At 53.1% G+C, this 16,150-nt stretch overlaps 1 protein-coding gene and 1 long non-coding RNA gene across 2 annotated transcripts; one reads left to right on the top strand and one right to left on the bottom strand.

Moving 5' to 3' along the window:
• Positions 1–383: 383 nt before the first annotated feature.
• LOC135460970 (uncharacterized) lies at positions 384–1,197 on the bottom strand. The gene is made up of 3 exons (XR_010443316.1): positions 1,164–1,197; positions 789–822; positions 384–429 (listed from the first exon to the last, which is right to left on the bottom strand). It is a non-coding gene; the product is annotated as an uncharacterized LOC135460970 (long non-coding RNA).
• Positions 1,198–2,660: 1,463 nt separating this feature from the next.
• Positions 2,661–15,232, top strand: LOC135460969 (olfactory receptor 14I1-like). Its single transcript, XM_064737950.1, has 5 exons — positions 2,661–2,712; positions 8,211–8,236; positions 8,793–8,998; positions 11,312–11,448; positions 14,349–15,232. The coding sequence occupies exons 1-5, from the start codon at positions 2,661–2,663 to the stop codon at positions 15,230–15,232; spliced, it is 1,305 nt and encodes a 434-aa protein (XP_064594020.1).
• The last annotated feature ends 918 nt before the right edge of the window (positions 15,233–16,150 follow it).

Genomic DNA, 16,150 nt, shown 5'->3' with positions numbered 1-16,150 from the left:
GTGGGATTTTCATATTTGGTTTTGGTGACAGAATCCTCTTCTGTATGGTGTGGGGTGGGTCGCCATCTTGGATGGGAGGGGGAGTGACAGGGAAAGGTTTTAAACCATAAAAGGGCCGTGCTCTGCAGTGAGTGACACCTCTGTGTCATTGTCATTGTCATTGTCAGTGTCACCTGTGTGTCATTGTCACCTGTGTCACCTGTGTGTCATTGTCAGTGTCACTGTCACCTGTGTGTCACCTGTGTCACCTGTGTGTCATTGTCATTGTCACTGTCACCTGTGTGTCACTGTCATTGTCACCTGTGTGTCATTGTCAGTGTCACCTGTGTGTCATTGTCAGTGTCATTGTCACCTGTGTGTCACCTGTGTGTCACCTGTGTCATTGTCACTGTCACCTGTGTGTCACTGTCACCTGTGTGTCATTGTCACCTGTGTGTCACCTGTGTGTCACCTGTGTCATTGTCACCTGTGTGTCACTGTCAGTGTCACCTGTGTCATTGTCATTGTCATTGTCACTGTCACCTGTGTGTCACCTGTGTCACCTGAGTGTCACTGTCACCTGTGTGTCATTGTCACCTGTGTGTCATTGTCAGTGTCACCTGTGTCATTGTCATTGTCATTGTCACCTGTGTCACCTGTGTGTCACTGTCACCTGTGTGTCATTGTCATTGTCATTGTCATTGTCATTGTCATTGTCATTGTCACTGTCACCTGTGTGTCACCTGTGTCACCTGTGTGTCATTGTCACTGTCACTGTCACCTGTGTGTCATTGTCACCTGTGTGTCACCTGTGTGTCATTGTCATTGTCACCTGTGTGTCACCTGTGTCACCTGTGTGTCATTGTCACTGTCACCTGTGTGTCAGTGTCACCTGTGTGTCATTGTCATTGTCATTGTCACTGTCACCTGTGTGTCATTGTCATTGTCACTGTCACCTGTGTGTCTCCTGTGTGTCATTGTCAGTGTCACCTGTGTGTCACCTGTGTGTCACTGTCCCCTGTGTGTCATTGTCACCTGTGTCACCTGTGTGTCATTGTCACCTGTGTGTCATTGTCACCTGTGTCACCTGTGTGTCATTGTCACCTGTGTCACTGTCACCTGTGTCACCTGTGTCACCTGTGTCATTGTTACCTGTGTGTCATTGTCACCTGTGTCACTGTCACCTGTGTGTCACTGTCACCTGTGTGTCATTGTCACCTGTGTGTCATTGTCACCTGTGTCACCTGAGTGTGCTGAGCGTGCTGGGGATCGCTGTGCTGCTCAGTGAGTGACATTGTCATTGTCACCGGTGTCACCTGTGTCACCTGTGTGTCACTGTCCCCTGTGTGTCATTGTCACTGTGTCACCTGTGTCCCTTGTGTGTCCCCTCAGGTGGGCAGTGCAAGTGCCGCAGCAAGGCCAGGTGGGACCTGGGGACATCTGGGGACATTTGGGGACCTTTTGGTGGCACTTTGGGGACATTGGAGGGGTTGGGCGTTGCAGATTTGGGGACATTTAGGGTTGGGGACACTTTGGGGACACCGAGGGGACACTGAGGGGACAGTGCCACCCCTGACCCACCCCTCTGTCCGCAGGAGCCTGAGATGTCCCCAAGTGTCCCCAAAATGTCCCCAGATGTCCCCAAAATGTCCCCAACAAAGGCAATGAATAAAAATGGATGAAAAAATCGGATTTTGGTCACTTGGGGAGGGGACACGGGGACAGCGGTGGCACCGGGAGGGGACATCGGGGCAGTGGTGGCCTTGGGGACATTGGGCGATGGTGGCACCAGAAGAGGACCTGAGACCAGAGGTGACACTGAAGTGACAATGGTGGCCTTGGGGACATCAGGACATTGGTGGCACCAGGAGGGGACATTGGGTCACTGGGGACATTGGGGACATTGGGGCATTGGTGACACCAGGAGGGGACATCAGGCCATTGGGGACATTGAGTGTTGGTGGCCTTGGGGACATCGGGGTGATGGTGGCACCAGGAGGGGACACAAGGCCTTGGGGACATTGGGGACATTGGGTCAGTGGTGGCCTTGGGGACATCAGGGTGATGGTGGCCTTGGGGACACTGGGCGATGGTGGCACCAGAAGAGGACGTGAGACCAGAGGTGACACTGAGGTGACAATGGTGGCCTTGGGGACAATGGGGTGATGGTGGCACCAGAAGGTGACATCAGGCCATTGGGGACATTGATTGGTGGTGGCCTTTGGGGACAATTAGGCATTGGTGACACCAGGAGGGGACATTGGGTCAGCGGTGGCCTTGGGGACATTGAGTGATGGTGGCACCAGAAAGGGACACAAAGCCAAGGGTGACATCGGGGTGACAGCGACTGTGGGGACATTGAGGTGATGGTGGCCTTGGGGACATCGGGGAGATGGTGGCACCAGCAGGGGACATTGATTGGTGGTGGCCTTGGGGACATTGGGATGATGGTGGCACCAGGAGGGGACACTGAGGTGACAGTGGCTTTGGGGACAGTGGGTCAGTGGTGGCCTTGGGGACATCAGGGCATTGGTGACACCAGGAGGGGACACAAGGCCTTGGGGACATTGATTGGCGGTGGCCTTGGGAACATCAGGACGATGGTGGCAGCAGGATGGGACATTGAATGATGGTGGCCTTGGGGACATTTGGTCAGTGGTGGCCTTGGGGACATCGGGGAGATGGTGGCACCAGGAGGGGACATCAAGGTGACAGTGGCATTGGAGACATCGGGTCAGTGATGGCCTTGGGGACATCAAGGTGACAGTGGCCTTGGGGACATCGGGTCCATGGTGGCTCTGGGGACATCGGGTGAGGGTGGCTCTGGGGACATTGTGGACATGGTGGCCTTGGGGACATCGGGTCAGTAGTTGGTGGCCGTGGGGACATCGGGGCAGGGGTTGGTGGCCGTGGGGACACGGGGTGAGGGTGGCCCCAGGTCCCCGCTGGCTGTGCCCGGTCCCCGATGTCCCCGCGTCCCTCAGGTGACCGAGCCCAGGGGACATCCCCAGGTCCCGGCAGCTGCACAAGGCCGTGGTGGCAGCAACGTCCCCACGGCGTCCCCAGAATGTCCCCATCTCCACAACATCATGGTGGCCACCATCCCCACGTCCCTCCAGATGCCACCACCATGTGTGCCCTCATGTCCCCAGATGTCCCCAGCTCTACAACATCATGGTGGCCACCGTGCCCACATCCCTCCAGATACCACCAAGTGTCCCCTGATGTCCCATCTGAACAAGATCATGGTGGCGACCATCTCCACGTCCCTCCAGATGCCACCACAGGTCCCCTAGGTGTCGATGTCCTTGATGATGTGGCTGTCCCAATGATGTCCCCATGGTGTCCCCTAGGTGCCGATGTTGGGTTGGTTGGTTGGGTTGGGTTGGGTTGGGTTGGTTGGGTTGGTTGGGTTGGGTTGGGTTGGGTTGGTTGGGTTGGGTTGGTTGGGTTGGGTTGGGTTGGGTTGGTTGGGTTGGGTTGGTTGGGTTGGGTTGGTTGGGTTGGTTGGGTTGGGTTGGGTTGGGTTGGTTGGGTTGGGTTGGGTTGGTTGGGTTGGTTGGGTTGGGTTGGGTTGGGTTGGTTGGGTTGGTTGGGTTGGTTGGGTTGGTTGGGTTGGTTGGGTTGGGTTGGGTTGGTTGGGTTGGGTTGGTTGGGTTGGTGTCCTGGGGTGACGTTATGATGCTTATATATCCCCATTCATCTGTTCTGTGCCTTTAAGACCGGCTCTGAAGAGTGGAAGTTTTGTTTGGGTTTCTCTTATCAGGACACAGAGACAAGCGGTACACAGAGCTGTTTTTTTTTACTTCCAGCTTGGGCTTGCTGCTTTTGCTTGCTGCTTTTTGTTTGCTCTCTTTTTCTGCTCTTGCTTCTGCTCTGCTTTCTGCCTCTGCTTATTAGCTAGTTCTAGCTAAACAGTCCACATCCCTTCCTGGACTGTTTCTCCTCTCCTGTTCCTGTGACCATCTCGAACCTGCTCCGGACTGGGACCCGGGAACACCGAAGGTTCGGCTGCAGCGGCTGGCCCAGCGCCAGAGGGACTGAGAACAGAGCAACCACCCCCCCGAAAGAGACTTTCTGATTTTGCTATCTTTCTCAGAGCGGTGTCATTGGGTATTGTTCATTTTGTGTGCTGGGGGTGCGGGGCCAGTCAAATAAATAGGTTCTTTCCACCTCTCTCCGAGGAATTTTTTCCCGAACCGGTTGGGGGAGGGGCCGTGTGGGTTTTGCTTTCTGGAGGGGCCCTCCTTTGCAGATTCTTTAACAAATTTGCCCTAAACCAGGTAAAAATATTGGCGCCCAAATGTGGGGCTCGAGAGAGAGTGGAAAAACCCTGTTTTGACTGCATTTTGGCTGCTATTACTCTGTGTTCGTCTAAATCAGCTAATAGCCATGCTTTTTGGATTCATAATGTCTATTTATGTGAAGGTTTGCATGCATTTCTGGTCCCTACGGTTTTTTGAGATTTTAATACCTCTCTGGTCCCTAGGTTTATTTTCTTATCCAGAAAGAGCTTTAGTATTGCCCCTAATACGTAGTTTTTACATCAGAGGGGCAGTGACCAGAGTAGCTATCCTGCTGGGTTTGGTGGCAATAGTGTGCAAGAAGTTTATAAACATGCTGGGGTCTGCTCCAGGTATGAATGGTTCATGGCTATGGTTATGCATCCAGTTTGTTGCAGGAGGAGCAGGAGGGAATGAGGTTTTTCAGCCTCTGCTTTCCTTCTCCTATGAATCAGTTGCATCACTAGTGAAGGATATTCACTAGTTATGATGGTAAAGAAACCATCTTTCTCGCATTCAATCTGGTAACCTTCCTCTATACAGCCTGCGGCTTCTCGAGACTGAGGGCTGAGATTTCTAGACGGGCTGATGAGACCCCTGACTCAGGAGTAGACCCCGGTGTGGAAAATCCTAAGTGGTGTGGGAAATGGGAGGATATGGGCCAAATCCTGAAGGAATTCTCTGACCATATAGTCTGGGATTTTCCCCATGAGCAAATTCAGAACCCAGCTGAGGTGGGGAGATATCTGAAAGAGAAGTACCAGGATGAGCCTAAGGAGAGGAAGGTCATTGCAGTGAGCTGGGCCCTGGCATATGCTTATCGCACACTGCTAGATACTCTAGGGCAGCAGACAGAGGCAGGGGGGCAGGGAGATAAATCAGCAACTGTCCCGGTGACTCAGGCTGCAGCTAACACTCCAGGCTCGAAGCCAGCAGCTAAACCCATGGCTGTTGCTACCAGCACTAGAAGTGGGAAATGCACAGCCAAGACCAATCGACCAGTGGATGATGAGGATGATGATGATGATGAAGGAGAAGGAACCTCGATGCCTCCTGACATAAAATCAGGAGTCAAAGCAGCAGGTGCAAGATCAGATGCCAATATTGAGTCCTTTTCCCTGAAGGACCTTCGTGGCTTAAGGAAGGATTACACTCGAAGGTCTGATGAATCCATAATTAGTTGGCTGGTCCGTCTCTGGGATGCTGCAGGCGAAGCTACAGTTTTGGATGGCACTGGATTTAGGCATTTGGGATCCCTGTAACAGGATTCTGTCATAGACCAAGGAATGATGACGGGGGCTAACTCTCAGAGCCTCTGGGAACGAGTCCTAAGAAGTGTAGCAGAAAGATACCTGTGTGCAGACGATCTCTATATGCAGCAAACTCAGTGGAAGACCATAGAGCAAGGGATCCAACGCCTGAGAGAAATGGCCGTGGCAGAGATTATCTTCTCAGATGATGTAACAACTAGGAACCCAGACTTAGTACCATGCACGTCTGTGATGTGGCGAAAACTCGTACGACTCGGGCCACAAGAATATGCCTCTGCCTTAGCCATCATGAAGAGGGATGAGAGGGGTGAGACTGTGCTTGACATGGCAAGGAAGCTCCGAGCATATGCTGATGCTGTACATGGCCCGACACATGCCAGAATTGCAGCAGTAGAAACACGTCTGCAGAACTTAGAGGATAAGATAGAAGAGAACCATAAGAAGCTTAGAGAGGAGATTAAAGAAGACCTTCTCCAAATTTCAGCAGTACAGATCCGAGGTTCCGGTATCCAAGGCAGAGGTTTCTCAGATGGTGAGAGAAGATACACCCCACGAGCTGAGCTGTGGTTTTACCTGCGTGATTGTGGGGAAAACATGAGAAGGTGGGATAGGAAACCTACTGCTGTTCTGGCACAATAGGTGCGTGAACTGAAGGAAGCCACCAGGAGGAAAACAGCTCCAGTTGCCCGTAGCCGAACGGCCAGGTATGATGATGATGACATGTCTGATCCCCTCGAAGGAACATCCAAAACATATGCCCAGGGAAAGAAGGATAACCAGGCTTAGAGGGACCCTGCCTCTAGCCAGGTAGAGGCCAGGGAAAATCGTTTCTTCTGGTCTGTGTAGATTCGTTGGCCTGGCACATCGGAACCACAAGAGTACAAAGCTCTGGTCGATACTGGTGCGCAATGCACATTAATCCCATCAAGACATGTGGGGACAGAGTCTGTTTCTATTGCTGGTGTGACAGGGGGATCCCAGGATTTCACTTTGGTGGAAGCTGATGTGAGCCTAACGGGAAATGAGTGGAAGAAGCATCCTATTGTGACTGGCCCAGAGGCCCCATGTATTTTGGGCATAGACTACCTTCGAAGTGGGTACTTCAAAGACCCAAAAGGACTCAGATGGGTGTTTGGAATAGCTGCTGTAGAGACAGAGGGCCTCCAGCAATTGAACACCTTGCCTGGGTTGTCTGAGAATCCATCTGCAGTAGGATGCCTGATGGGAGAAGAGCAACGAGTGACAATTGCCACTTCCATAGTGCATCGACGACAGTATAGGACCACTCGAGATGCTGTGATCCCCATCCATAAGATGATCCAAGAGCTGGAGAGCCAAGGAGTGGTCAGCAAGACCCACTCACCCTTCAACAGCCCCATTTGGCCTGTGGGAAAATCTGAAGGAGAATGGAGATTGACAGTGAACTACCGTGCATTGAATGAAGTGACTCCACCACTGAGTGCTGCTGTGCCAGACATATTAGAGCGCCAGTACGAGCTTGAGTCCAAGGCAACAAGGTGGTACGCCACTATAGACATTGCCAATGCATTTTTCTCCATTCCTCTGGCAGCAGAATGCAGGCCTCAGTTTGCTTTCACATGGAGGGGAGTGCAGTACACCTGGAACCGACTGCCCCAGGGGTGGAAGCACAGCCCCACCATCTGCCATGGACTGATCCAGGCTGCACTGGAAAAGGGTGAGGCTCCAGAACATCTGCAGTATATTGATGACATCATTGTGTGGGGGAACACAGCTGCGGAAGTGTTCAAGAAAGGGAAGGAAATTATCCAAATCCTCCTGGGAGCTGCTTTCACCATTAAAAAGAGCAAAGTAAAGGGACCAGCTCGTGAGATTCAATTCCTGGGAGTGAAGTGGCAAGATGGACGGCATCAGATTCCTACAGATGTCATCAACAAGATCACAGCAATGTCTCCACCCACCAATAAGAAAGAGACACAAGCTTTCTTGGGTGCAATAGGTTTTTGGAGGATGCATATTCCTGAGTACAGTCAGATTGTGAGCCCTCTCTACCTGGTCACCCGTAAGAAGAACACTTTTCAGTGGGGCCCTGAGCAGCAACAAGCCTTTGTCCAGATCAAGCAGGAGATTGCTCATGCAGTAGCCCTTGGCCCAGTCAGGACAGGACCAGAGGTGAAGAATGTGCTCTACTCTGCAGCCGGGAACCATGGCTTGTCCTGGAGCCTTTGGCAGAAGGTGCCTGAGGAGACTCAGGGTCGACCACTGGGATTTTGGAGTCGAAGCTACAGAGGGTCTGAAGCCAACTACACTCCAACAGAGAAAGAAATCCTGGCTGCCTATGAAGGAGTCCAGGCTGCCTCAGAGGTAATAGGCACTGAAGCACAACTCCTCCTGGCACCCCGACTACCGGTGCTGGGGTGGATGTTCAAAGGCAAGGTTCCTTCCACTCACCATGCCACCAGTGCTACATGGAGCAAGTGGATTGCTCTCATCACTCAGCGCGCCCGTATAGGTAAACTGAATCGCCCTGGGATTTTGGAGGTCATTACAAATTGGCCCGAAGGTGAGAATTTTGGTGTCACAGATGAAGAGGAACAAGAACCAGTGACACGGGCTGAAGAGGCTCCTCCCTATAACCAACTGCCCCCAGAGGAAACACGCTACGCTCTTTTCACTGACGGTTCCTGTCGCATTGTAGGGATGAACCAGAAGTGGAAAGCAGCCGTATGGAGCCCCACCTGATAGGTTGCACAAGCTACCGAAAGAGAAGGTGGATCAAGTCAACTTGCTGAACTCAAAGCTGTTCAACTGGCCCTAGACATTGCTGAGAGAGCGAAGTGGCCAAGGCTACCTCTACACTGATTCATGGATGGTAGCCAATGCTCTGTGGGGATGGCTGGACAGGTGGAAAAAGGCTAACTGGCAACGTAGAGGGAAACCAATTTGGGCTGCTGGTGAGTGGAAAAACATTGCTGCCAGGGTAGGGAGGCTACCTGTGAAAGTCCGCCATGTAGATGCCCATGTACCCAAGAGTAGGGCCACCGAGGAGCACCAAAACAATGAGCAGGTAGACAAAGCTGCAAAGATAGGGGTGTCCAAAATAGCCCTAGATTGGGAACATAAGGGAGAGTTATTCCTAGCTCGATGGGCCCATGATGCCTCAGGCCACCAGGGCAGAGATGCCACCTATAAGTGGGCACAAGACCGAGGGGTGGATCTAACCATGGACAGTATTTCTCAGGTTATCCATGACTGTGAGACGTGTGCTGCCATCAAGCAGGCCAAGCGAGTGAAGCCCCTGTGGTACGGAGGGTGGTGGTCCAAGTACAAGCATAGGGAGGCCTGGCAGATTCACTACATCACACTGCCCCAGACACGCCAGGGCAAGCGCTTCGTGCTGACCATGGTGGAAGCCACCACTGGATGGTTGGAAACCTACTCTGTTTCTCATGCTGCGGCCTGGAACACCATCCTGGGCCTGGAAAAGCAAGTTCTGTGGAGACATGGCACCCCTGAGAGGATCGAGTCAGACAATGGGACTCATTTCAAGAACAGCCTTATCAACACCTGGGCTAGGGAACATGGCATTGAGTGGGTGTACCATATCCCCTACCATGCACCAGCTGCAGGAAAGGTGGAGAGGTACAATGGACTACTTAAAACCCAGTTGAAAGCTTTGGGTGGGGGATCTTTCAAGAATTGGGAGCAGCATCTGGCAAAAGCCACCTGGTTAGTTAACACCCGAGGTTCCACCAACCGAGCAGGTCCTGCCCAGTCTGAGTCCCTGAATGTAATAGAAGGGGACAAAGTCCCAGTGGTACATATCAGAGGTTTGTTAGGGAAGACTGTGTGGATCAATTCTGCCTCGAGTACAGACAAACCCATTCGTGGGGTTGTCTTGCTCAAGGACCAGGTTGCACGTGGTGGATAATGCAAAGAGATGGAACAACACGATGTGTACCTCAGGGAGATCTGATTGTGGGGTAAGAATGATATGGGGATAAGGGGTGGAATGTCCTGGGGTGACGTTATGATGCTTGTATATCCCCATTCATCTGTTCTGTGCCTTTAAGACCGGCTCTGAAGAGTGGAAGTTTTGTTTGGGTTTCTCTTATCAGGGACACAGAGACAAGCGGTACATAGGGCTGTTTTTTCACTTCCAGCTTCAGCTTGCTGCTTTTGCTTGTTCTCTTTTTCTGCTCTTGCTTCTGCTCTGCTTTCTGCCTCTGCTTATTAGCTAGTTCTAGCTAAACAGTCCACATTGCTTCCTGGACTGTTTCTCCTCTCCTGTTCCTGTGACCATCTCGAACCTGCTCCGGACTGGGACCCGGGAACACCGAAGGTTCGGCTGCAGCAGCTGGCCCAGCGCCGGAGGGACTGAGAACAGAGCAACCACCCCCCCGAAAGAGACTTTCTGATTTTGCCATCTTTCTCAAAGCGGTGTCATCGGGTATTGTTCATTTTGTGTGCTGGGGGGTGCGGGGCCAGTCAAATAAATAGGTTCTTTCCGCCTCTCTCCGAGGAATTTTTTCCCGAACCGGTTGGGGGGGAGGGTCTGTGTGGATTTCGCCTTCTGGAGGGGCCCTCCTTTGAAGATTCTTCCCCAAATTTGCCCTAAACCAGGACAAGAGCTTTTTTCTACTTTTCCCCCCCACTACGTTTAGCACCAATATCTGTGTTTGTCTAGGTTTAGAGCAAATTTGGGGAGGAATCTTCTAAAGGAGCTCTGGTGGGAAAAAAAAAGACCTAATTGGCCCCTCCCCCCAACTGGTCCCAGGAGGAAAAAATAATTATTTGGAGAAAAGTGGAAAAAAAGCTGTTTATTAAACAATAAAATCAAAACAATATCAAACAATGAGACTCCTTGCTACTCTAAAAGAGATGACAAACTGAGAAAACCCTATCCCCGGGTTGCAGCTCACTCAGTCTCTGATCAGTCCCTCTGGTAATAGAATTGTCTCAGGCCAGGCCTGGCCCGATGGGCCACAGCTGCAGCTGCTGGTGCTCTCCTGGGTGTTCAGTCCAGAGCAGGTTTCAAGAGGTCCAAAGAAAAGGGAAAAAGACCCACAGTCTAGGGAACTTCTCTGCCTCAGCTGGCTAACACTAACTAAAAAAGCAAAAGAAGATCTCTGTCCTGCTGTCTGTCCGCAGACAACACAGTCAGGAGCAGGAATGTGGAGGAGTGGAGTACAGTGGCTGAAAACAAACTATGCTTCTTCTCTCCTCTCTTTCACTCTCTGGAACACTCTTAAAGGTGCAAAACTTATTATTCAACATAAACAGAATGAGACGATTGGGGATAAAAGCATCATATGATCAACCCAGGACCACATTCTTGTAGTGAACTTTCTCACACACTTTCTGTAAATAACTCATTGTCTTGCATTCCTTTATGGAGGAGGAGACAGTTGATGGGCTGTTGGTTTGATCAGTGTCATTGGACCTTCCAATCTGCTGTCACTTTTGGAAAACTATAAATGTTGGAGTCTTAAAATAAACTTCCCTTTTTCCTACACCTTGAGAACAGCGGTGTGCGCTTCTCTTCTTTAGTGTCCTCTAGTGACATCTGGTGACTGCCGAGGTGTACTGCAGCCTAGGCTGAGACACAGAGTCCGGTTTGCCGGTGAGGTTTTATTGTCCCCCTCTCTTTGGTGCTTTGCCTGCTGTTCTGGTGGTGATAGCAACCTCTGTGGGTTTCGAGGAGGATTCCCTCATTTTGGATCTCTGGAGAGGGGTCCTGGAGTGGAAACAGATTTCCGTTTCCTGGGATGGTTTTGAGAGGTTATTCTTGTGGGTCAGAGAGCAAGGGCTCTTTTCGGACTCTGTGAAGGTGTTCTCCAAGGAGGAGTGGTCTCTTGTGGGTGTCCGCCGCATGGAGGCCCTCTTTGATGATTGTACTGTAGACTTGGGATCGCTGCTGGTGCAGTGGAAAAAGTGTGAGTATCTTTGGTGGGGGTCTGGTTCTTGTACCCCTTGGAGTTCCCAGGGGAGCCCTTCTGTCTCGGATATGGACGAGGGGAAGTTTGAGTTTCTGTGCGATGTGGAGCTTTCTCCCTAATGCCCTGGGACAGTGTGCTGAGGGACAGGTCCAACACAGGGGATGGCGATGGTTCCCCCGGGGTGGATTTGGCTGTGCCAGGCTCCCTTGTGCCGCTCTGCAGTGATGCGGCTCCACAGGCTGCACCTCTCTCGGCACCCCTCCCCTCCTCCATGTCGGGGACAGGGCCCCGTGCTGGTCTCGTCCTGTTGCAGACACCTTTTCATTAAAATCCTTTCATTAGGATTTTTCCTGCTGAAGCTGAGACCGTTCAGTAACAAGATGTAAACAATGGTTATCTGCTGCTGTGCAATGCAACAGGCAGATCCGTGATTGGTCTCCTGTGGATGTTTGGATTTACTGACTACTCACGACAGAGCTGCTCTTGCTCTCTGACGAGACAGAGATCTTTGTTATTCATTCCTTTAGATTCTGTTCTTAGCTTAGCCTTCCGAGAAACCTTTTCCTTTCTATTACTTTTTAGTGCAGTTATAATGTAGTATATATATATATAATAAAATAATAAATCAAGCCTTCTGATCATGGAGTCAACATTCTTGTCTCTCTCTCATCCTGAAAACCCTTGTGACCACCATCACATCGTCGTCCCTCAGTGAGACCCATTAAAACTTCAAGAAACTATGGAGTTTAAATTTAAGTTCTTCAGAAGTTTTCTGAACACCCTCTTAGGGACTGAGTCTGATGTAAACAACACCAAATCCCCAAGAGGCTCATTAAAGTCCTTGTGCTGTGTCTGTGCTTCTGAGCTTTAAAGGAACAGCTCTTCCCAGGGCCAGCTCCTCTCCCAGCCCAGCAGGGCTGAGGGCTCTGCCTGCAGGCACTGAGGGGACAGGAGCCAGGCAGAGACAGGCTGAAGGCAATCAGGATTGGGAAGACTTTGAGCTGAGACTTCACTTGGGGAAAGATCTTCACAGCCCTGTGCATGGTGAGTGTGTGGGTGCAGGGCAATGTCCCCCGTGCTCCTGGAGGGATCTCCTGAAGCCAGTACACCCCACAGCCTGGGGGATGTGGCATGAGAACTCTCCCAGTTTCTCTGTCAGCACAGGAAGAGGAGGAGGAGGAGGAGGAGGATGTGCTGCAGAGTGGTGCTGCCCTGGGCACCGTCCGAAGGACAGGGCAGGACGGCTCCTTCAGCCAGGAATGGCTGCAGGGGCTGAAGCTGGGGCTGCAGCCAGGGCTGCTCAGAGCTCCAGATCATGCCCAGCTCATTTCTAAAGTGGACTTGTCATGAGCTCATTCAGGGCAGGAGTTTCCTGCGTGGGTCTCTGCTTTCCTGAATCTGTGCTCCAACTTTTCCCTGGCTCAGCTTGGTGGCAATAGAAAATTAACTGTGCAGGGTAGAGCAGGGGCTGAGGCTCTTAAACCATCACCCTGAGGATTCCTGGACACCTCAGAAAGTGCCTGCACCTGCCCAGCCTCCAGATCCATGCAGCATCTCCTTTCCATGGTGCCCGGGCTGGGAGAGCTGTTCTTTAATCCCTGCAGGGCCCAGCAGCTGCAGGGCAGGGCTGGCCCAGGGGCTGGGCTGGGCTCTGGCAGCTCTGGCAGCGAAGGAGCCCGGGGCCACAGGAGCAGCTCAGGCTGGGACAGCTCCAGCAGCAGAGCCATGGGCAGGCAGGGAGGGAGGCAGTGCTGAGGGAAGCCCTGCTGCAGGGCAGATGTGGCACCTGCCGGGCCTGCCCTGCAGGGCAGACACTGCCCTGAGCAGCACAGCTCTTGTGTCCCCTCGCAGCCAGCACAGCCCTCAGCCCGGGGGCTCAGGGCCCTCAGTCCCTCCTGGGCCAGCAGAGCAGCCCCAGAGATGAAGGGCATCTCTGCAGCCATGTGCCCATTCCCTGCTGACCAGGGCCTGAGGGCCACTGTCCTGCCCTGCTGCTGCCTGGCAGGGGCTGGGCAGGGCTGGCCAGGGAAAGGCTTTTCCTCAGGCCTGGCTCTCTCTCTCTCCTTGCCTTGCCCAGGTGCTGCTGGCATTGCTGAGGGGCTCTCTGCAATGGCAGTTCCAGCTGCAGGGCCAGGCCCAGCCCTTGGGCTCCTCCTGTGCAGGCTGAGCACAGCAATGGGGTGTCCCAGCTCCCTGTGCCCGGGCAGCTCTGGGCAGGGCAGCCTGGGAGGCTGGCAATGAGCCCACTCTCCTGACTCTGGGAAAGGCAGGAGCCACTTTGTGTGCCAGGGAGCCCTCAGCTCTCAGCAGTGTCTCCTGGCTGTCCAGGGTAACACGGGAGTGGATCTCAGAAAGGTGTAAGTGCAGGGCAGCTGGAAAAGGTCACCTGGACAGAGCACCTCCCCTCAGTCTGCACTAAGCCTCGGACAACCCTCCTGCCTTGCTGGACAATCTGTTCTCCACAGGTGCAGCAGAATCTCTCGTTCTACCTTCTGTCATCCCCACCCCTTCACCCAGGAAGCTCCTCTGCCTTAGCTGACCCTTTTTTATCCAAGTCTCAATACCTGGACTGTCCCCGGCCCTCACTATTCCCCTGCACTGACTGGGCGTCAGGGCTCACTCCCAGGTGTCCTGCAGGTCAAGGTACAGCTCCTTACAAAATATTGGCCAGCAGAAACCAGGGCTCCAGTAAAAAAGGTGAAGGAAGATCTCTGAGACATGGACAGAAGAAGGTGTTTAGTGTCAGGAAAGGGTCTAAGAGAAAGGGCTTTGATTTTTCTGAGAGACATCTCCCCTCCATTTCCCTGTCTTTCCTGCTTCTGTAGGTTGAAATTTACAGACACAGGGAATGTCCAACAGCAGCTCCATCAGGCACTTCCTCCTGCTGGCATTGGCAGACACGCGGCAGCTGCAGCTCCTGCACTTCTGCCTCTTGCTGGGCATCTCCCTGGCTGCCCTCCTGGGCAACGGCCTCATCATCAGCGCCGTAGCCTGCGGCCACCACCTGCACACGCCCATGTTCTTCTTCCTGCTCAACCTGGCCCTCAGCGACCTGGGCTCCATCTGCACCACTGTCCCCAAAGCCATGCACAATTCCCTCTGGGACACCAGGAACATCTCCTTCGCAGGATGTGCCACACAACTCTTTCTGATTTATTTCTTCCTTGGATCAGAGCTTTCCCTCCTGACCATCATGTGCTATGACCACTACGTGTCCATCTGCAAACCCCTGCACTACAGGACCCTCCTGGGCAGCAGAGCTTGTGCCCATATGGCAGCAGCTGCCTGGGCCAGTGCCTTTCTCAGTGCTCTCATGCACACAGCCAATACATTTTCCCTGCCCCTGTGCCACGGCAATTCCCTGGGCCAGTTCTTCTGTGAAATCCCACAGATCCTCAAGCTCTCCTGCTCCAAATTCTACCTCAGGGAACTTGGGCTCATTGCTGTTAGTTCCTGTTTGGTATTGGGTTGTTTTGTGTTCATTATTTTCTCCTATGTGCAGATTTTCAGGGCTGTGCTGAGGATCCCCTCTGAGCAGGGACGGCACAAAGCCTTTTCCACCTGCCTCCCTCACCTGGCCGTGGTCTCTCTGTTCCTCAGCACGGTTATCTTTGCTCACTTGAAGCCTCCCTCCATGTCCTCCCCATCCCTGGATCTGGGCCTGTCAGTTCTTTACTCGGTGGTGCCTCCAGCCCTGAACCCCCTCATCTACAGCCTGAGGAACCAGGAGCTCAAGGCTGCAGTGTGGAGGCTGATGACTGGAGGCTTTCAGAAACATTAAACTGCTGGCCAATTTCTGCAACTCACTAATAGTAAAAGTTGTATATGATGTTTCATGTTGTTTGGTTCTGGGGTCTTTTCTCTCTTGTTTTAATTTTTCATATCATCCACAAAGAAATATAAATGCTTGTGCCACCTGGGGGTGGCAGTGCCGGGGCTGCAGCAGGGACAAGCCATGGGCACTGCTGGGGCAGCGCTGATGCCTCAGGCCAGGCCCTGGGGGCTCCAGGCTCCTTGCCCAGGCTCTCTCAAGAACACACCCAGGCCAATGCTCAGCACAGAAAATCCCTGTCAGCAGCCCCAGGCTGGCCGTGGGCAGGCTGGGGACAAACAGCATGGCTGGGGCTCTGCAAGGGCCCTGGGGCAGACGGGAAGGAGCAGCAGAGCAGGGGCTGATCCATCCCCATTGCGCAGGACAGCCCAGGACAGCGTCCCAGAGCGTCCTGATGGAGCTGCCAACAACATCCCCCCTCTGCAGCCCTGGCCTCTCTCCCAGCTCACACAGGTGCCCCATCCTTGCAGGCACACCCACGGCAGCACTGGCTCAGCAGCCCCTGTTTGCATTGCACACAGCAGGGGGAGCACCCCCATGCTGTTGGTGTGGGGACATGAACCTGAGGGAGCACAAATGCCATCAGCCCCTGGGGCCAGCAAGGGCTGGAGAACTTGAACATCTACCAGGGCCCTCACCCGCTCCTCACAGGATTTGTGCTCCAGACCTCTCACCAGCCTTGTTGCCCTTCTCTGGACACACTCCAGCCCCTCCATGTCCTTCCTAAACTGGGGGCCCAGAACTGGACACAGCACTAAAGGTGCTGCCCAAGCAGTGCTGAGCACAGGGGAAGAATCCCTGCCCTGCTGGCCACACCATTCCTGATCCAGGCCAGGAGCCATTGGCCTTCTTGCCCACCTGGGCACA

Source organism: Zonotrichia leucophrys, unplaced genomic scaffold (genome assembly GCF_028769735.1).
Source record: "Zonotrichia leucophrys gambelii isolate GWCS_2022_RI unplaced genomic scaffold, RI_Zleu_2.0 Scaffold_137_119922, whole genome shotgun sequence".
In the NCBI taxonomy this organism is placed as follows: Eukaryota; Metazoa; Chordata; class Aves; order Passeriformes; family Passerellidae; genus Zonotrichia; species Zonotrichia leucophrys.
The sequence above is the reverse complement of the archived record's forward strand: the minus strand, read 5'-3'. Positions and strand labels throughout refer to the sequence as shown.

Bases quoted from the DNA above. Each gene is read 5' to 3' on its own strand.
- LOC135460969 (XM_064737950.1), top strand. From the start codon at position 2,661: ATGGTGGCACCAGGAGGGGACATCAAGGTGACAGTGGCATTGGAGACA. The intron at 2,713-8,210 runs GTCAGTGATGGC...GTCGCATTGTAG, and splicing joins AGTGGCATTGGAGACATCGG to GGATGAACCAGAAGTGGAAA. The intron at 11,449-14,348 runs GTGAGTATCTTT...TGGCATTGGCAG, and splicing joins GCTGGTGCAGTGGAAAAAGT to ACACGCGGCAGCTGCAGCTC.